This window comes from Mandrillus leucophaeus, unplaced genomic scaffold (assembly GCF_000951045.1).
Source record: "Mandrillus leucophaeus isolate KB7577 unplaced genomic scaffold, Mleu.le_1.0 Scaffold21, whole genome shotgun sequence".
NCBI lineage: Eukaryota > Metazoa > Chordata > Mammalia > Primates > Cercopithecidae > Mandrillus > Mandrillus leucophaeus.
In genome coordinates this window covers 6,234,548-6,255,944 of record NW_012102143.1, presented here as the reverse complement: position 1 = coordinate 6,255,944, position 21,397 = coordinate 6,234,548, and the positions used below count along the sequence as shown (strand labels likewise).

General features: G+C 42.4%; 1 protein-coding gene across 4 annotated transcripts in view; it reads left to right on the top strand.

Moving 5' to 3' along the window:
* Positions 1–699: 699 nt before the first annotated feature.
* Positions 700–21,397, top strand: part of COL6A3 (collagen, type VI, alpha 3) — a 99,102-nt gene continuing 78,404 nt past the window's right edge. For 3 of the 4 annotated variants that reach the window (XM_011980294.1, XM_011980293.1, XM_011980295.1), the window contains exons 1-2: positions 700–1,108; positions 19,055–19,175. In XM_011980294.1, the coding sequence (XP_011835684.1) occupies positions 19,085–19,175 (91 nt within the window). In that variant the 5' untranslated portion in view covers positions 700–1,108; positions 19,055–19,084. Of the gene's footprint in view, positions 1,109–19,054; positions 19,176–20,703; positions 21,322–21,397 lie in introns of all 4 variants that reach the window. The other variant, XM_011980292.1, reaches the window with a different exon arrangement.

Here is a 21,397-nt window from a genome sequence, read left to right as displayed (position 1 = left end):
AACTCCTGACCTTGTGATCTGCCTGCCTCGGTCTCCCAAAGTGCTGGGATTACAGGCGTAAGCCACCGTGCCCAGCCTGTTTCCTTCATCTGTAAAATGGGGCCACAATTTCACCTAATAAAAAAAGATATCTTCTATTTAAAAGGGCTCAGGGTGTTGATGTTTGTGATAAAGGAGAGAATGTGTATTGAAGTGTTTTGAAATGTACAAAGCTTTCTAGAAACAGAAGTTCTTACTCAAGAATTTTCCTGAAGCTTTGGCAAGATAACCATTTTCATTACCCCTGTCTGTGCCTAGAATGGGCCTATAAGCTCCACAATCAGAATCATTAGATGTAGAAACTAAAAGAAATGTAGCCTCCTTTTTTTGCCTTTTCATTGGTGAACAGAGCTTTGGTTAACGGAAAACCAAGACGATTTTAATTGCTGGTTTTTCTATTTGAAAGGGGAGGTTATTAGTAGAAGTCTCAATTCAGAAACTTCAAGAAGAAATGGGAGGGTGTGGTGAGGGTAAGGGGGGGACTGCATTTCCTGTTTTCCTTTCAGATGGTGTTGGAAAACATTGCAGGAAAACCATGGATACCCACGAAGAAATTCCAACATTTATTCTTTTTGACGCCAAGGGCCCAGCCCAAAAGGTGACGAGTAGGAGTGGTCAATTTTTTTTTAAGAGTTGGGGCTTGCGGGAGTCCAGCTAAACGCTTGTAGGGTGAAGACAGAATTCAGAGGGTGACATCAGCCCGAGCGGGGGCCAGAAGAAACAGAGTGGAGGAGTCTGGTTTCATTTACAGTTTGGGTCAGTTCTGCAGTGAGGAGGGGGAGAGGAGGGGTCAGGGAGGGGGGAGGAGGAGGAGGAGGAGCTGGAGGAAGCCCTGACTGGTATCCCTGGCCCCAGTCCAGTTTGGAGCTCAGTCTTCCACCAAAGGCTGTTCAGTTCTCCTGGGCTCCAGCCTCCTGCAAGGACTGCAAGAGTTTCCTCCGCAGCTCTGAGTCTCCACTTTTTTCTGCAAAAAGAAAAAGAGAGAGTGAGTGGGAAAAATATGCATCCTATTCAAACCTAACTGAGTCGAGGAGCCCAGGGACACACACGCCTTCAGGTTTGCTCAGGGGTGAGTGTGATTTCTGTTCTGTTTTTCCAGGTTCGGGGCTAGAAGGAAATGCTCTCAACCTGAAGTGACCGTTTCTAGGTAGCTTTAGTGGCTCTTATGTTCACGCTGTTCGCCAGTTTTCTGTACGTGTTTTAGGTCTCTGGAAGATTCTGCTGATTTTTCTTTCTCACCTTGTGGCAGTGGGGTTTCCTTAACTTGGTTAAGGTCATGCTTGCCTAAGAGCGTGAGCGCTTTTCCACTGCGCGTCTGTGGCTGCTACGCGCGCCCTGTGCATTCCGGGCGGCAGCGTGTTTTGGCGCATGATTTATTTAAGTTACCGCTGCCTTCTAAAACCCATTTGGGATCCGCTTTGTTTGCAGAAGCGTCTTTGCCGAGGACTAGCAGAGCTCCCTGCCGAGCAGCTCTGCTGGGAGGTTTTCTGAGCTCTCTGGGTGGTGACACTAGGTTAGGGTGCAACAACCTGCGTGGGTTTTCAGCCCAGGGCCGCCCACGGGAACGTGCTGGTGGAGCACATTGGCTGCTTTCACGAGATTGGAGTGACTCTGGTGCCCAGGATGGGGGCCAAGTAAAGGGTCACTCAGTCATTGCCATCAGGCGTTCGTCTTTTCAGGAACCTGATGTCTCTGTTGGAGACTTTGTCCCTTGAGGTTGCTTAAAGGAGTTGCAGGGGTCAGAGAAGAAGAAGGAATTTGGCATTTGGGCAGCATGCTGAGTGTCTAAGGCAAGGTCCCTGGGGCTGCAAGGCCAGCCCATGCTGCACAGAGGTGAGGCCAGTGCCAAGCTGGGAGGCCCCAGGGGCTGTTCCCTGGCCCGGAGGATGCAGGGTGGGGCTCGAGTCCTCTCTTGCTGAGGATGGAACACGTTCACTGACAGTGGCCAGCCTGTTTGGGGAACCTGTTTCAAGGGGCCTACTATGTTCGAAAATGAATGGGGATTGAAGTATGGGTGGAGTCACTGGGAGGGACTAGGGGATGGTTGAAGAAAAATCTGCTTCCACAGGAAGCCCCAGGAGCCAGTTTTGTGGCTGGTGCAGACCCCAGAAGCAAAGACCTCTGAGTGCAGGGGGGTCTGCTGCGCGGGATGGGGAGGCAGGGCTGCGGCCCCGGCTGACCAGCGTCTCTCCCCGCACACAGCTCACCCCGATGAGGACCGCAGGGGAGTCTGCTGTACGGGATGCGGAGGCAGGGCTGTGGCCCCGGCTGACCAGCTTCTCTCCCCACACACAGCTCACCCCGATGAGGACCACAGGGTGCTAGAGCTGCAGGGTGCTCAGAGCTCACAGATGGTGGATGATTAACCTGGGATCCCCCAGCTCCCCAGGGTCCCATTCTTAACACTGTAAAACACTGAACCGAAATGGCTTTAAAATTGAAGTTACATTGCTCCTAAGCAAAACTATATTGAAAACTGAGTGGGTGGTTGTTGATGACATCACTGGGACTTCTGAGGTTTTTGTTGGGCTAAAGATAATGGAAGAGATGTTTGGTCAGAAGCCACGGATATAGTCGTTTCCTGGTTTTCAAAATGAGCAACCAGGGGCTCTGAGATGTGGAATTCCTTGCCTAGGCCATGGTGCGAGTGTCTGAGATGGCAGTGAAATCCTTCCCCATTGCAGGAGAGCAGACAAGCCAGCGACGGGGGATCCCAAATCACTCATATCTAGTTGGGAAAACTACTTGGGGCTCACTGAGACTCTACCAATGAACTGAGAAAGAAGTGAGGTGGACTGTGGGAGGGGGCATCGGCTCTGTGACCGGAATACTGGGGCTGGCCTCCCTGCTCAGGCCACCTCCTGGGGGTGGCGGGCCCCGAGGGAGGGGACTTGAATGGTCTTCTTTCTGAAGTGGGCTTGTAGCTGAGGATGAAAGCCTGGGGTGGGGAGGCGGGACTTTTACAGAGATCAGGATCTAGGAACGGCTGCCTGTCTGGACTTCTTTGTTTAGGCGAGGGTTTCTTGTAACCCAGAGGTTTACTTCTCTCCTTTCCTCACTCATGGTCGAGAGAAGCCAGGAAGCAGACACTGAGTGGAGAGGAGGGTTTGGGAAGGAATTCCATGTTGGGGTGAAGTGAGGCTGTCCTGTCTTTTCCTATCCAGGCATTGGAGGGTGTGGCCACAGCACCTTTCTGGGAGGTGGCTGGGGAAGCCTCTAGAACGTTAGCCCTTGACCCCGCTCTTCCCCTGCTTGGCAGGGAGTGTGTTCCACCCCACCATGGTTGTGGCCCACAGGTGAGGAGATGTGTGGCAAATGTCCAAACCTGGGGTCTGAGTGATATTTTTGATACGCGATAGGCATCTTTATGAAAAACTGTCTTCACTTCGCACTTCATTTTATTTCTGAAGCGTTCAGGACTCAGCAAATTGCACTGACTTTATCATAAGTGCCTTTTGTGATTTCCTGTCCTAGAACTTAATACGTCCCCGATGAGAAAGTAGGAAGAAGCTCCTCTCTCCAGCCGATTGTTGATTTGTGGTTCCAACAAGGCTGCTCATCCTGACCTTAGTTTCAGGAACGGAACCCATAGATGCGGATGCCTAAAGCCGGCTTGAAACCACCTTCTTTGGAAGCTTTGGAAGCTGGCGGTGACTTTTTGCCAGCGAGGCTTCATTTGTTTCCTTGCTCAGAGTGTTTAGACAACTGGATCAAGCGTAGACTTCATCAGTGGTTGATATCACCTCCCACTTTTATGTGAAATTCCATGTTTAGGATTTAAAATTCACCGGCAAGTCATGAATACTATAGCGTGACACTTCCTTGCAGGCATAGTAGCAGCTTTAGCAAACATTTTTATTTGAAAGTTCAGTTTTGTCACTGCTCTTTTCGGAAGAAGCTGAAAATCTAGTATCTCGCGGGGGAAGAATCGCAGGTGGTTTCCATCTGACGGGGATGTTGTGTACCAGGCAGCTTTTCCACCCTGACTTAAGGGAGCAAATTTTCACGGTGTCCTGGCTGCAGCAAGCAGGCAGTAAAAACACACTGCCGCTACATAAATAGCTGACGATCTGAGAAGGGACCTGACATTTAAAGAAAATCCTATTAGCTCTAACTAAGGAAATGAAAGCCACAAACCATCCAAATTTTAAAGCAGGGGAGCTTTAAAGGTTCCTGCTAATTCAGACAGCTATGAACTAGACAAGAATGGTTATCTTCATTCTCGCATTTCTAGATACAGCTTCTCCACTTCCACTGTAAAACTTTGGTGGAATTCAGTGTAAAAATTCAGTGCAAAGAAAAGACAATCCTACTCTTTAAATAAAAGATGTTGCTTGCCCCCTCTAATATGTGGTTACGAATGTCTTATTTGCAGGGAGTATTCCACAGGTCCTGATTTTGCAGAGATATTCTCTTCAAGAATTCACTTTGTTAATTTTGAAAAATATAGTTTTAATACATTCTGGTCTTATAGTCCATTTTGGGAAGGAGATGAAATTTTGAGGGCTGGGCACTGTGGCTCATCTCTGTAATCCCAGTATTTTGGAAGACTGAGGTGGGTGGATCGCTTGAGCCCAGGAGTTTGAGACAAGCCTGGGCAACATACAAAAGCCTTGTCTTTACAAAAATAATTTAAAAAATTAACCAGACATGGTGGCATGTGCCTGTGATCTCAGCTATGAGGTTGAGCCTGGGAGGCTGAGGCTGCAGTGGACCGTGACTATGCCACTGCACTGCACTTCAGAGCCTGGGCGACGGAACAAGACACTGACTCAAAAAAAAAAAAAAAGAAATTTTGAGTTAGCACGTTCATCCTGGTCTAGCTGTTTTTGAAAAGGCAGTTTGGTTTTCTTTCCTCTAGAGGGAGGTGTATCTCTGCAAGCTCCAGAAAAATCTCTGAAGTGGTGCCTGGAGTCTCCCAGGGTGGGGTTTCAGGGTTTGCAGTGACTCAGTGATGACCATCTCAACAGAGCTTGTGGACAACTTTAGGACTGACATTTCCAGACATGATTATCATTATTATATTTATTGTGGCTGTTCATAATAACTGAAGTGGACACACATTAGAGCTTTGGCTTTCTTCTCTGCGCAGGTGTAAGTGTATTGAGATGAAATTGTGCCTTCAAAGGAGGCAATCTTGGTTCTCAAACAATTGCATTACAAGGGTATCCAGCAACTAAAACATTTTATAGGAAACATTTTACCCATATCTAATCACAGAGGTTTAAAAGAATAGTCGGGTGCTTGGGAACCAAAGTAAGTTTGCATATTCACGCCATTGTGGATCCCTGTAGAATTACTGGATTTTAGAACTGTAAGGGTGTTCATGACATGTCCTTTGATACTTTCCCCTAATGGACGATGGGTTTTAACATACTTTAAAAAATTCACACAAGCTATAATTGTGAATGTCTCATCTTAAATATTTATTAATACAAATATAAATTACTGACGCTCAGATTTATGTTTGTTAGCGTGAGATAACCAGTGTTAGGACCCTGAGGGAGACAATTCTAGCTCAGAGTAAAAAAAATAATAATTATAAAAACAAAACAAAACAAAAAAACCTAACCCTTTGGTTGGTCTTTGTGTTCTCATGTTTACTTAAGTTTAACAAGACCTATTGTGCATCACGGCCTTGAGCGCTGAGATTCAGGGAGGGAATAAAAATGACCAAGACATAGCCCCCTCTCTTCTGGTTGGCAAACATAATTTCTGTTTGGCTAATTGAAATATCAAAAAAACTATCACCTTGGTGGGTGGTTTCTCCACGCCTTTTATACTTCAGATGAAGACAGAGAGCTCAGAAAGGTATGCCCAGCGACAGGGCCACAGAGCTAGTAGCAGAAGTGTCTGACGTTTCCAATATGCAGACATCTTGGACTCTGGACATTTCAAGGGGGACAAGCCTTTAAGAGTGTATTTTAGGGTGCCATGTGGAGAAAAGTACTCTTGTCATTCCCAGTCTTCCTTGGAGTAACCTCTTTTAAGTTGATTCAGCAGAGGAGTAACTGTTGTTTAAAAAAATCTGGAAAGAAAAAGGAGAGAAGAAAAAAACAAATACGAAAAGTTCTGCCAAACCCTCTCCCAAAGGCAAATTGTTAGTCTTGTAGGGATCTGGCAGCATTTAGCACAGTATGATCCTACAGCTCTCCTGAAGTTTAAAACTCAGGAAATACAGAGAAACATTTGAGAATGTGAGTGGCCAGGGATAAGTACAATGGGAAATGTTTCTGTAAACCCCACCGTGTGTACTATACATTAGATTTTCAGGAACCCAGAGCATCAGGAATTGGCCACTGGAAGGAAGAGCTCATGGCTCGGTTTAATTTCAAAATTAAAAATTGAACAGCAGCTGGAGTTGACTCAGATCTCAAGGGAAACCATTCCAGGAAACTGGTTTTTCACTTCTGGAATCTTCATTAGTTGATTCAGCAGCCCAGGGCCGGTACCCAGAGTTAGCGCCAAGTCAGCTAAACCCACAGCTGGCCCGGCGGTGCACCAGGGTGCTCTGTTTCTAATTGGGGCTGCAGAAAACCCATCACCCCTCAGAGCCCAAGGCAACAGATGGAAGAGAGCAGTTGCAGGACTTTGGCCTGTTTGAGCAACAGACAAGGAGCATTCTTTTACACAAAAGGGAGGCTGGGAGAGATTGGCCGACCATTGCTGACAGAGGCAGTAAGGAAGTAGAATTTCCCAGGTTATTGCAATAAATTCAGCATGGATGATATTTTATCAGATGTTCCAACCTGATTTTTGAAAAGGTTTCTATGTTCAAGAATAATTTTCTCTTCTCTACTTGATTATGAATTAGACTAGAAAACAAACAAAATATCTAACTTTTCTTTTTACAATGGGAGCACCTTTCAGCCATTTTAATTATTTACGATGGAACACCACAGTTTTGGAAAGGTCAGTAGCACCCAAGTTCATTGCCAAGAAGGAAAGAGACAGGAATAAGTGCCAAGCTCCAATTTGGATCCAGCGGCGTCATGTGGCAAGGGGTTGGAATGGAGTGGGCATTTGTGCAATATTTCTTGAAGCATTTTCTAACGCACCCTCTTCTTTAACGTTGAAATGGAACTAGTCTCTGCCTGATGTTTATAATTAGCAGTGTAAGCGCAGACAAAATCTCGTCTGGCTGCCATATATTTCAGAATGTGGAATGTGTTTTACATTTGCCTGGTGGTGTCTAGCTTTTCAAATCACACCAGATATGGAACTTTCTGCTTCATGGTTATTATCTTGAATGCTAGGAATATGTTTTAAAATAATTTTTTCAAATATCTGGGCAATTAATCTGGAGTTTCTTAATTGCCTTTGTAATGGGAAGGAGACCTACCTCTGAGGAGCTTGGCCTAAGCCTGGCTGGAGGTCGGCATGTTCTTACAGGTGCTCTCGTTCACAGAGTGGGGGCATTGCTAGGGGATGTCCAGGCCCTCTCTTTCTGCATTGCTTTGTTATAATCCACGAGTTGCAGGACAGGTGTTGCTTTGTTAGATTTTACCGGGAAGAGCCGAAGATCTCAAATTGGCTACTCCATATCTAACAAGGACCACAGTAGGTGACGAAATACCCCAGTAGGTGACAAAGGAGGTCTAGTTACCCTGGCTGATGAGAAGAGTTTTAAAATGTTGCTATCACAGGACACACATTCAGTTTGAGTCAAACAGATTACTGTTCTAGAGTATTTCCATAGAATAGAAATTTGAAGGCCAGGTGTGGTGGCTCATGCCTGTAATTCCAGCACTTTGGGAGGCTGGGACAGGAGGATCCCTTGAGCCCAAGAGTTTGAGACCCGCCTGGGCAATATAGCGAGACCTTGTTTCTACCGAAATTCAAAAAATCATTAGCCGGGCATGGTGGTGCACACCTGTAGTCCCAGGTACTTGGGAGGCTGAGGTGGGAGGATTGCTTGATCTCAGGAAGTTGAGGCTGCAGGAAGCTCTGATCGTGCCACTGTATTCCAACCTGGACAACAGACCTATATTCTGTCTCAAAAAAAAAAAAAAAAAAAAGGAAAAAAGAAAAAAAAAGTAAAAAATATGAAATCCAAGTTGTTAAATAAACAGGAAAAAACCAAAATTTGATGTATTTCTTGGAGCTGTTCCAAAACATTTACTTTTGAGGATTCTCCTTTGGGTCTTTCAAACAGCAACAGCGTATTAAATTCCACTCTCCTCCTACCCTAACTGCAGGACTTAATAAATTCTTTCTTAGCTTCCTCCCTGAGGTAAAGAATGGGGACTCCTTTCCCAGGATTCAGGCAAAACAAGAAAGAGTGAGAAAAAGAGAAAGAAATGGGCGCTCCTTCTCACAGTCTAGGAACGGGTGTGGCAAAGGCAAGGGTGGATGAGTGCCTCGAATTTACTGAAATTTGACTTTTCATTTCACAGTCAGTGTGCACGGCTCTCCCACTGTGATCTTTGACTATTTCCAGTGCTCCCATTTTAAACAGGACAATTAGGAACTAACAGAAGTCCCAGAACTTGATAGGAGGGACAGACTGATTTTAAAAAGCAGTGCTTGGAGAAAACCAAATAAATGGCTTCAAAATGGGAGCTCTGGATTTATTTGAGTCTTTGTTTTAAAATTATTTCCTTGTGTGCATGTGTGCGTCTCTTTCTTAAAAAAGATTTCCAGACATGGAAAATGAAAAAGGTTTTGAGTAGGCTGAATGAAAACTAATTTACAGAATTGCAAAATAGCTTGGGAAATCATATTCGTTGGAATATGATTGAATATGATTTCAGGTTGAAGGGCCATGTAGGGCAACCTTTGTAATGAAAGGTATCCTTTTAAATTTCAAAGGGATAGCAACTAGACAGGAAAAGGCACCTCGAATCCTTTTAGAATGAGGCAGAGTAAACATAAAGATGAATAATCCTAAACAGGAAGATGAGAATGAAAATGTGATGAATGTCTGTTATTGAATCTGTTGCCTTTAGGACATAGAATCTAGGATGAAGGAGCAGACCCCTTCCAGCCCAAGGTCTCAAGCAGCCAGTTCTGAGTCTTTTTTTCATATTTGAAAGAATGATAGCAGACAGCCAAATTCTATTGACATAGAATCTGTGGTGTGTCACCACCAAGGAAGTCTATTTCTTCCCCAAAAGACATGGGGAGTTTCCTTGAGATCTGGGTCAAATCTGGCACAGCCTCTAGGGTTTCCTGGGGTTCTTCCCACGAGCTTTGGAAATGCTAACTTGGGTTAGATTTCTGGTTCTACCTTGTTTTATCTAGGTAGCTTTGAACAATCACTTTGACTTGCTGGGGTTTCAATTTCTCAGCCCTAAAATGGAGGGAAATCAGCCACTGGGCAGTGGGGAGGAGGATGTGAAGTCCCACCCACAAGACAGAAGCCCAGGAAGCGTTACTAGCGCTCTCCTCTCTCCTTCCTCGGTGTCGGCCAATGAGCGAGGATGGCTGCCTCATTCCTCCTCGTTGAAGTGGGCGGGTGGTCATTTGGGGAGATGGTGTTTGACATCTTTTAATAATCTAAATGAAAAAGCTCTCCAAAATTTGCTGCCAGGGAATTTCGTTTTTTATAAATGGAGACTCCAGGACATGATAAACAATAGAAGAGAGTTAATTGCAAATGAAAATATCAGCAAATATTCAACAGCTGGGCTAGGAGCCCACGAGCCACAAGACCTGCTTCCCGCATGATGGCAGGAAAGTGTGTGGGGCCAAAGGCGTTTTTCCCACCTGGGAATTCAGCTCAGCTGAACCACATGAGTTCTGAGTCATCAGTAGAGCCTGGATAACGCATTGTCCTACAGGCATCATCTCCTGTCCCTTTCAGAACTGGAAGGGCTCCTTTCCTTCTCTTCCCTCCCCTCCTCTTCCCTCAATATCTGGATATATTCTGGATAAAATAATTCCTGTGCATAGTGTATTTGTCCCATTACTTTGTGTTCCAATGGGAAGTATCTCCATTGAGGGGGTTACTCTTCTAAAGATTCATATCTTGAAAATAAAAATCTTGACATATGATTTTCAATGAACTGAAGGTTTATTTTACCCACAGAATTGTTTAAGTAAATGAGTGATGTCTTAGAAAGACTTCCCAGATTTTATTTTGTAACTATTTAGGTTGTATTGAGCACTCTGGAAGATGAGAAAGGTAGTTTTGGAATTGCTCCAGCGTGAGCCCACTCAATGCTTTATATGTAACAGAAACAGTGGATTCAAAGGTGTTCACTGTGTGAGGGATGGGAATGGTGAAGAAAACTATTAGCAAAACCTCCTCAAGGCATAATTCATTTGTGCTCTTTGTCCATGCTCCTTGCAGAGGAGTCTTCCCATCCCAGACTCAGCAGTGAGGGGACAGCTCTCATCTTATCACATGTCCTATTTTCTCCACCTGGATTACAAAGCCGAATGCTTTACAAAGAGCTTCTCTTGTGTTCTCATTCACAAACAAGATTACCGCTTAAAATCATGCCTCTTGAACATAGATTAAACATTTAAAATAATTGAACTGGATCATCCTGAAGATTTGCATTAAAATTTTTAATTGAAGCAGTGATGCTTAAACTTTGGGGTGTGAGGAGTGGCACAACTGCCTTTTAGAATCACATACAAACATGGACCTTATCCCAAGAAAAACCCTCATCCACAGATGCAATTTTGCACTCAACCGTGGGAGGATCATAGACTCTTTGAATCTGTTGATCCCATATTAAAATATTGATCTAGACCAATTATAATAATATAGTTTGTTTGGAAAGAACAGGCCATTTTCCTGGAAAGAATCTAGCAGTAAGTTTATACCTTTGCTAACAAAAATTGACTCTCAAGTTTGATAGAAAGAATCAAGAATAGCACATATGAAATATACTTTTATATTATTCTAAAGTGTATATCATTATTTAATTGAGGTCATACAAAAAATTAGATATTGCAATTTTTTTTTTTTTTTTAAGAAACACTTAGGAATGGGTCTAACAGACTGTAGGGAAGAAAGGTAGAGCTTGGTGGAAAGGTCTGGAAAGTTCCCAGGGTTGCATGGGCTTGAGGGATTCCTAGAGAGTGAAGGGGCAAAGATGGGGCTGTAGCACAGTGGGGGTAGGGTCATCCTAAGTGGAGGGAGGAGAACGGGCAGTCCAGCTTGTCAGGGGTCCCTGAGCCCTGCTGTGCTGGGACTATGCTAAAACTTGGGAGCATTGTCAAACCACAGCATAAGCACTGGAGACTGCTCTTCTACATTGTGTTAACATATATCCATGTCCAAAAGGCAGTGACCATTGCAAGGCAAAAAAATCAGGCTGAGCTTTTGCAATGCTGCCTTTATCACCAATCATTGCTGTCACTTTGTTGCAGAAAGAAATGTGTTCTGTTGATGGCTGGCCTCCTGAGCATCATTAGAACAGCATTCCTTTCTCACTGTTGATACATTTCCAAGAGACCACTGTATTGACAGGTGGTTCTGTTTTAGCTGCTGAGATCATGCCTTCAAGTTCTCAGAGTCTGAATCACAGGGTAGATTTGTTTCATCACAGGTGGTACTTTTTGTTGATTTTTTTTTTTTTGGAAATCCAAAGCCACATGGGTCCTGGTGTTCATTCCCTTGTTTATGGCTTCATCTGTCTCCATCTTACCAATTTTTGGCGGGTCAGGCTTAGGGCCCACACTGTGTTCCATCTTCCTCATAGCTGGGCCACATGATTTGGACTCCAGCTTCTCCCTCCGGGCCTGACCTCAGGCAGGAGGAATTTCATGGCAAATCCATGGCACTGAGCTTCAGGTTTCCTTTGTACCCACTTAGCTCCTGTCCTTGACTGACAGTCTCAATAACTCTCTGTGGCTCTCCCTCTACTTTTGCTAAGTGGTCCATCTGGACACTAGTCCGCTGCTCCATTCATGGCAAAGTTACATCACTCATCAGCCAGACAGACTCTCCTCTGCTATCAAACTTCAGATGGCAAGGCTGAGAACATTAGATTATCCTCATCCCTGATTTCATTAGCTATATGGGGAAAATGGAATTCCTGTGCGACACAACAGACAACCATAAAGACTTGCAGAGCCCATGGGGGCACCTGTGGAGAGAGGAAGGTTAAGATAGAGATACAAAAGCTCAGGCCTTAGGTGGAGCCGATTCCAAAGCTCAGAGGATACTAGTCAGGGCAGAAGCCATGTTTGCACCAGGTCTGAATGTTCACATTAGATTCTCTCCCACTTTCATGAGACTCTGATCTTCTTTGCCAAACCCTAACATTTTGTATGACATATATTCTTTTCTTCTTTTCTTTCCAAATCTTATCTAGAACTAAGGGCAAACATTGTGTTATTTGAATACAGCGGCGTGTAGACACACTTTAGGATGTTTAGTTGTGTTCTTTTCTCCTCTTAGCTCTTAAACTCCATCACACCTCAAAAAAGAGAGGCTGCACTTACATCATTCCTGTTAAATTGATGGCTACATTTTAGGGGTAGTTACCCATGCTTTTAAAACCTGGCAAATGATATTTCCTGTCCTCATTTCTATTTTAATTGTGGTAAAAACCTTATAACCTGAAACTTACTATCTTGACTATAATTAAGTGTACAGTACAGCAGTGTTAACTATATGCACCTTGTGGTATAACAGAGATCTACAACTTTTTGATCTTGCAAAACAGAAGCTCTATACCTATGGAACAGTAACTACAACTGCCCCCCTCCTCACAGCCCCTGGCCAACACCTTTCTATTTTTCTAAGACTTTGTCTACTTTAAATACTTTTACATAAATGGAATTATACAGTAATGTATTTGTCTTTTAGTGACTGACTTGTTTCACTCAGTGTAATATCCTCAAGATTCATCCATGTTGTAGTAGGTAAAAGGATTTCCTTCTTTTATAAGGCTGACTAATATTCCTTGTATGTGGCGTGTATAAGACTTATTATAATACAGTAGGCTATGCACGTGGCTCACGCCTGTAATCCCAGCACTTAGGAAGGCTAAGGTGGAAGGATCTCTTGAGCCCAGGAGTTCAAGACCAGCCTGGGAGACATGACAGAATCCTGTCTCTACTAAAAATACAATCCTGTCTCTACTAACAATACTACAGCTGGGTGTGGTGGTGTGTGCCTGTGGTCCCATTTACTCAGGAGGCTGAGAAGGAAGGATTGCTTGGGCCTGGGAGGTTGAGGCTGCAGTGAGCTGTGATCATGCCACTGCTCTCCAGTCTGGGTTACAGAGAGAGACTCTGTCTCAAAAAAAAAAAAAAAAAGAAAGAAAAGAAAAAGAAATAAAGAAAATTACAGCATAAGTGGTGTAATAGTGCAAAGTCCTAGGAGAACTGTAGAAATAGCAGTTAATGAATTTAACAAATATTTATTACACACCTACAATGATACAGACAGGCATTTTGCCATACTCTATCCTCAGAGTGTGGCTGAACTTCACAATCCTGGAATACTCTTTGTTTGTGATAAAGCAGACTTGGGAATCTATAATTGATTTCATAATTGCAAAAATTCCATTGTGTGTGTATATATACATACATATATATATACACACACACACACACACTTAACCAAGGAAGAAAAAAACCTGTGCACTGAAAACTATAAAATACTGTAGAAATAAATTAATTTCTTTATTCATCTCATCTATTGATGGACATTAAGTTATTTCCACCTTTTGGATATTCAAATAATGCTGAAATGAACATGGGTGTGCAAATATATCTTTGAGATCCTGTTTTCACTTCTTTTGGATATACCCAAAAGTGGGATAGGCGAATTATATGGTAATTGTGTTTTTAGTTTTCTGAGGAACACTTATACAATGGAGTCTATCCTTTCCCCATTGTGTGGCTTTATTGAAGCTCAAAGATCATATATATGAGGTTTTATTTCTGGGCTCTCTATTCTGTTCCATTGGTTCATATGTCTGTCTTTAAGTCAGCATCATGTTGTTTTCATTACTGTCATTTTGTAATATCTTTTGAAATTGTAAGTGTGAGGTCTCAAGCTTTGCTATTTTCCACCCCCTCATTATTGCTTTGGCTATTTAGGGTCCTTTGAGAGTCCATATGAATTTTAGCATTGTTTTTCTATTTCTGCAAAAGATGCCATTGGGATTTTGATAGATAATGCACTGAATTTGTAGATTGCCTTGGGTAGTATGAACATTTTAACAATATTAAGTCTTCAAATCCATGAACATGGGATGCTTTTCCATTTGTTTGTGTCTCTATTAATTTTTTTCAACAGTGTTTTATAGTTTTCAGTGCACAGGTTTTTGCTTCCTTGGTTAAGTTTATTTCTGAGTATTTTATTATTTTTCACGGTATTATAAATGTGATTGTTTCTTAATTTCCTTTTTGGATAGTTCGTTGTTAGTGACTAGAAATGCAAATGATTTTTGTTTATTGATTTTATATCCTGCAACTGTGCTGAGTTCATTTATTAGTCCTAATAGTTTTTTAAAATATTTGGAGTATTTAGGATTTCATACATTTAAGATCATGTCATCCATGAACAGAGTTAATTATACTTTTTCCTTCCAATTTGGATGCATTTTATTTATTTTTCTTGCCTGATTGCTCTGGTAAGGACTTCCAGTGCTATGTTAAATAGGAGTAGTAAGAGAGATCGTACTTGCCTTTTTCCTGCTCTGAGAGGGACAGCTTTCGGTTTTTCACCACTGAGTGTGATGCTAGCTGTGTGTGTTTAATATATGTTCTTTATGGTATTAAAGTCATTTTCTTCTATTCCTAGTTTGTTGAGTGTTTTTATTTCAAATCATGAAAGAGTGTTGAATTTTGTCCGAAGCGTTTTCTGCATTAATTGAGATGATAATGTTTTTCCCCTTCATTCTGTTAATGTGGCGTATCACATTGATTGGTTCTCATACGTTGAAACATCCTTGCATTCTAGAACTAAATTCCACTTGGTTATAGTGTATAATCCTTTTAATGCGCTGTTGATTTGGTCAGCTGGTATTTTGCTGAGAATTCTTGCATCGGTGTTCAACAGGGATATTGATCTGTATTTTTCTTTTCTTGTCATGTCTTTGATTTTGGTTTCAGGATAATACTGGCCTTATAAAAATGAGTTTGGAAGTGTTCCTTCCTCTTTAATTTTTTTGAGAAAAGTTTGAAAAGGATTAGTATTAATTCTTCCTTAAGTGTTTGGTAGAATTTTCCAAGAGTGACATCTGGTCCTGGGCTTTTTTTTTTTTTTTTTTTTGGTGGAAGGTTTTTGATTACTGATTCAACCCTGTACTAGTTTTAAGTCTGTTCAGAATTTTTTTTTTATTGCTTCATGATTCAGTCTTGGTGGATTGTATATTTCAAGCAAATATCTATTTTTTTTTCTAGCTTATCCAGTTTCTTGGTGTGTTATTGTCCTCACTTCTTACAGATCTCATGGAGTCTCGTCAGTCTTTCCAAAGTCTTGTATGAACAGTTTCACGTGCCTGATTTGCTCTCATTTCCCCTTGCTTTCTTCAGGGAATTGTCAAATTATTCCTGATGCAGGGGATATAAAACCAATTTAGAAGCATTTGGGGTTTTAGAATTATAAGATGAAAAAAGTCACACTTCAAAATCTGACATATACTTGATAACCAAAAAGATGTTTTTGATTTTCATTCACACTGATGCTGAATGCCTTTACATGCTGTAATCTGTGAAACAGACTTCTTTTTAACCTTTAAACCCTAACAGTGATATGATGATGATAACTCAATCTCCCTAGATTATATGTATTTCAGTTTCTTAAATCAAATGGAATTTCTAATTTAACTGTACTCTACACTGTATCATTTCCAATATCAAATAGTACTTCCTGAAACTCAGTGTAAGAAAAAATGACAATATTAACTAGTGTCATGAAAGTTCATGCTGATAATGAGATTGAGTCTGGTCCTTCCCCTGGGCTTCTCTGGGGAAACATCAATTGTCTACCCATTCTAATTCTCTCACCTGGTGACAGGCAGGCGGCGAGCTCCACCATCAAGGCATATGGGTCCCACTTACAGTTAACGGAGTCCGAGAGAACAGATATTTGCAAGCCCAGTGACCTGGGCTCAGTGGAGGCCTGGGCAGGTGGAGATGCCTTTGGTTGCTGCTTCAGAGGAGTAAGAACTTAGCAAAATTAGATGCATGGAGAGGAATAATCGATGGAATATGTTTGGGGAATTCTGGGTTAAATCAAGTACAGCAGGTTTCTTTATTTTTCAGGACTGCTATACATTACTGTATATTGTAACTGTTCCAGAAGGAAGCTTGGTATTCAGCACTTTCCAAACTGTGTTGCTCGTGGAACGCCTGTTTTACCCCTTAGAACATCTAATGGAATGGGTGTTCCATGGAATGTGCTTTGGAAAATGCTGATGAAACCTAAGTTGTTGGAGAATGGTAGGTAGAGTTCACTTGCCATCCATTCGGCGTCAGGCATTTACTGAACAGCCTGCCACATGCTCCTCACAGAAGGCGGGAAGAGAGGCATGGCTATCATTGCTCTTTGTTGTAGAGGAGGAAATGGAGGCTTTGAGCAAGTACACCACCTGCCTGAGGTAGGGTGTGGTGGATCCAGGATCCAGATTTATCTGATTCCAAGCACCTTATCTTTCCTCAATATCACTGGCTCCTTTTCTGATTCCTAAAAAGCCCAAATTCAGGCTGGTGAACTTGACTGAAAAGTTGCTATGGAATCATGGGGTTTTCATGGAGGAATAAAAATGTTCTTCTTATCCTCTCATCTTATGAACCTCAGTGTGGCAGGTGCTATTGAGCACCAAGGTGTCTTTGAATAGTTGTGCACCTTGGCCACTTATTCTCTGCACTCCCATTTTTTTCCTGTAAGCATGAGGACCAGCATCTACCTCTAAGGATAATGTAAAGATAAATAAGACACATTATGAAAAATTATGAAAAACTGCAATTATCACATAGTAGATGCTGAATAACTTTTGATAACATGGCACCCAAATCGGTGGTTTGATAACATCCTAGCCTACTTGTGTTGCCAATGTCCTTGTTCCCCAGTACTCTTACCCAAACCTCTGCAAAGGAAACCCCTGACCAGAGAGCTCCTAACTGGGGAACCCCTGGCCAGTCTGGGTAAGAAGAGTCACTGACATGCACATCATTGCAAAATGAAAATGAGCTTCTTGTTCAAATGTTTTAAGAATTCCAAGATAGCAACATCAAAGCATCAAACTGAGTTTGGGGCCCTTCAGAGCACAGGGTCCTGTGGGCAGCCCTGGCTGTGGTCTAAGAAAAAGTTAAGGGAAACCAGAATCCTGCATCAAGGAAAGGAGAAAAAAGGTGCTGTCTTGGCAAGGGGACTTCAGCCTAGACAGAAAGACCTAGGGTAGCTCTCTGGAGGGGTCTTAAGGGAGACCCCAGCCCCCAAGCTGATCTCTTAGATCATTGGAGAGCGAAGAGGCTGTCACAAAATCTTGTGGTAGGAAGAGAAGGTGTTGGCAGGGGAAAGGTCTGATAACGCACCTACTGAGCTCATGTCAACATAAACTTGGCTGGTGGGGCATCATGTGTGCAGCCCCCAGAGGCCCGTGGGTATGGGAGACTGTGCAACAGAGCAGTTAGCCTCCAGGTCTGCCTTCACAGTCTTACTAATTAAATCACCCTGGGCTCATTCCATTGTGAGACTGGAGGTTGGCATACGGCAGATTTTCTGTGGAGGAAAAGTGCTAAATATTAATAGAGAATACGGACAAGGCTTGACGTGGTCCCAGCTGTGTGGTTGGGTTGCATTTGGTGTGATTTGGGCAAAGCCCGTTCTCTCTATAAACTGAAGCTTTCCTCTGAGGTTCTTTTAAACACGACTTACAAACTTAAGCTGGGTGTCAAAACCTGACACCTTTTGTGCCTATGAGTGCCTTTACTCCTGACCCATTTCCATTCTGCTCTTTGCTTAGGAATATGCTATGTCCAAATTGCTGCCCACATCACTTTGGGTGGAAAAAAAGGTTTAATTGCATAGCTTTTAGCTGTGGCCAAAGTAATAGTCACTGGATTCAAAAATTCTCATTTGTATGTTTAATCAAAACTATCTTTCATAATGGATAAAATTTTCATTCATTTGTAATTTGAAAAAGAAAGAGAATATTTTCAGATTGTGGAGAAACTACTATGGAATGCCTACTTTCTAAAATTGTAATTGTGTTCTTTGAACTATGTTTAAGAATGTCCAGAGAGGACAATGAGCAGTGTCATTACATGTGATCTATATTCTGCTAACAAGAAGAGATCTGAGGTCACCTTAGACAGAGAGCTCTAACTATTCACTTCTCATTTACCTATTCTTTACCTCCCTCCCACCATCCCTCCTCTCTTTCTTTCTTTTTTTCCTTCCTTCCTTCCTTTTTTCCTTCCTTCCTCCCTCCCTCTCTCTCTCTCTTTCTTTCTTTCTTTCGTTCTTTCTTTCTGTCTTTCTTTCTTTCTTTCTTTCTTTCTTTCTTTCTTTCTTTCTTTCTTTCTTTCTTTCTTTCTTTCTTTCTTTTTCTTTCTTTCTCCTTCTCTCCTCTTCTTCTTCTGGTTCTGTTTCTTTCTCTTTTCCTTCCTTCCTTCCTTCTTTCTTCCTTCTTCCTTCCTTCCCTCCCTCCCTCTCTTTCTCCTTCTTTTCTTTCACTTCTTCATTCCTTCCCTTCCCTTAACTTTCTTCTCTTCTCTCTTCCCTTCCTTTTCCTTTTCCTTCCTTCCCTCCCTCCCTCCCTCCTTCCTTCCTTCCTTCCTTCCTTCCTTCCTTCCTTCCTTCCTTCCTTCCTTCCTTCTTTCCTTCTATATATGCATATATGTGCGCGTGTATGTATCTATATCTATTTTTGTCTGTCTATCTATCTATCTATCTATCTATCTATCTATCTATCTATCTATCGATCATCTATCTATTTATCGTCCATCCTTTTGCTGCTGGTTCAAAGAATGAATCAGATACAAAGTCCTCTTGGAAGTCTAAAAAAAGACATGGAAAGCATGGGATTTTGATGGGTTTTGCATAATGAGATTCAAAAACTGATCATTCCCTTTGCCCTATTTTCTCTTTTAGGTTCATATCTGGTGCTTAGACAAATTCAAAATGAGGAAACATCGGCACTTGCCCTTAGTGGCCATCTTTTGCCTCTTTCTCTCAGGCTTTCCCACAACTCATGCCCAGCAGCAGCAAGCAGGTAAGAGCCAGGAACGTCCCTGATTTTGTAAAAAGAAATAGCGTTCTTTGATTTTAGATCTTAGGCATCATGCACTGACATGGAGCTTAAATATGTTTTTAAGGCAGCTAAGCCATTTGTTATAGGAGAGTCAGATAGGATAGTTATAGGGTTTACAGACCTTTTCAGATACTCTTTATCCAGTGAGAGATGACCTATTTTTATTAAAATTTGGGTTTGGTATTTTGGAATTGGCTTGAAAATGATTTGTTTTTACATTGGATGTGAACGGAAAGTTTGTATCTCAAATGTTTTACCTACCACCTGAAGGGACTTTCCACATTTCTGGCATTGGCTGGTCTCTGAGCACATAAACTAGGCAGAAGTCAATGATTGAAAGTAAAAACTATTTTCCCTGAAAAAAACAAAGATCACCCTCTCTCTCTAACTCCACATGCAGAAAGGCATTTTCATCTAGGATCATTGGATCTTTAAGATTTCTGTTTCCCGAAACGAATTAAAAACACGGATTCTAATTAACTCCATTAGGAATTTGATTGCAGGGTTTTAGAAAAGTGGGAAATGCTTCATGCATTGCAAGCTGGAAAGGACTGAGGTGGGTCTCCCTCTCCCTGACCCAGAGAGCTGGGCCTCTGAGGGATTCCTCCTGCAGGCCAGGTTGCTCTTAGATGGGGGGAAGTCTAGTGTCACTTCAATGGAAGAAGAACGTGGGTTGGGGCATCAGGTCAGCCCGAGGTAAGTAGTAGAGTCCAGGAGCAAGCCTGGCTCACAGCTGCAGAAGGGCACCTCCTGGGGCGGGCCACTGACAGCCTGATACCCTGAGCTCCTACCCTTGAGGGAGAACTGGGTTCATCTGGAAACGAGATAGATAATGTTTGACATCTATGAAGACTTTTCTGGCTCTGAAAAATATGCAGTAACTAATTAGAATACCTTTTGTTCATGCTCAAAAATCTGGAAAAAATAAGTCTTCTTCCCTTCTCTACATTTACACAGGTCCTCCTCTCTTAAAGAACATGTATTTATTATATTTATTTTTCATGCAAATTACCCAAAGCATTGGGGGTTAGTGAATGGAAAATAGCAATTTTTACTTTTTCTTTTTGTCAAGGCCCAGTTTCATATTCCAAACTAAAGAATGAATTTATAAAATGATGGTTGGTTGTGATAAGACTTCCTTCTGGTTTAATCAGGTGGGTCTTGGGGCTCAAACTGCCACAGGGAATCATGTTTGAGTTAAAGACAGCCCAGGAAATTGTTTCCTCAATCTGGAGCATGCCACTGGCCCATTCATGGTGGTCTCTGAGTATGGAACTTGGGCTAGTGACTGGGCACCAGCAGCTATTGAGTGCATGGGCCCAGGTCCCTGGTTCCCAGGTAAGTGAGTCTACCTTCCTGTATTACCAGTGAGGTGTGAAGTGTTTAGTTAAAATATAGTGTAAACCAAATTTGTTTAGGAAGGCTTTGCACTGATAGGAAGTAATTGCTTACATAGTAGAAAAATCTAAACCAATGTCTTTTTTTAAAGATGTCAAAAATGGTGCCGCTGCTGATATAATATTTCTAGTGGATTCCTCTTGGACCATTGGAGAGGAACATTTCCAACTTGTTCGAGAGTTTCTATATGATGTTGTAAAATCCTTAGCTGTGGGAGAAAATGATTTCCATTTTGCTCTGGTCCAGTTCAACGGAAACCCACATACCGAGTTCCTGTTAAATACGTATCGTACTAAACAAGAAGTCCTTTCTCATATTTCCAACATGTCTTATATTGGGGGAACCAATCAGACTGGAAAAGGATTAGAATACGTAATGCAAAGCCACCTCACCAAGGCTGCTGGAAGCCGGGCCGGTGATGGAGTCCCTCAGGTTATCGTAGTGTTAACTGATGGACACTCGAAGCACGGCCTTGCTCTGCCCTCAGCGGAACTTAAGTCTGCTGATGTTAACGTGTTTGCAATTGGAGTTGAGGATGCAGATGAAGGAGCATTAAAAGAAATAGCAAGTGAACCAGTCAATATGCATATGTTCAACCTAGAGAATTTTACCTCACTTCATGACATAGTAGGAAACTTAGTGTCCTATGTGCATTCATCTGTGAGTCCAGAAAGGGCTGGGGACACGGAAACCCTTAAAGACATCACAGGTAATGGCAATGCCACCAAGCTACGCCGTGCCCTGCTGTTCTTGGGAGATGAGCTTGGCAACTGCTGGCCTTAAAG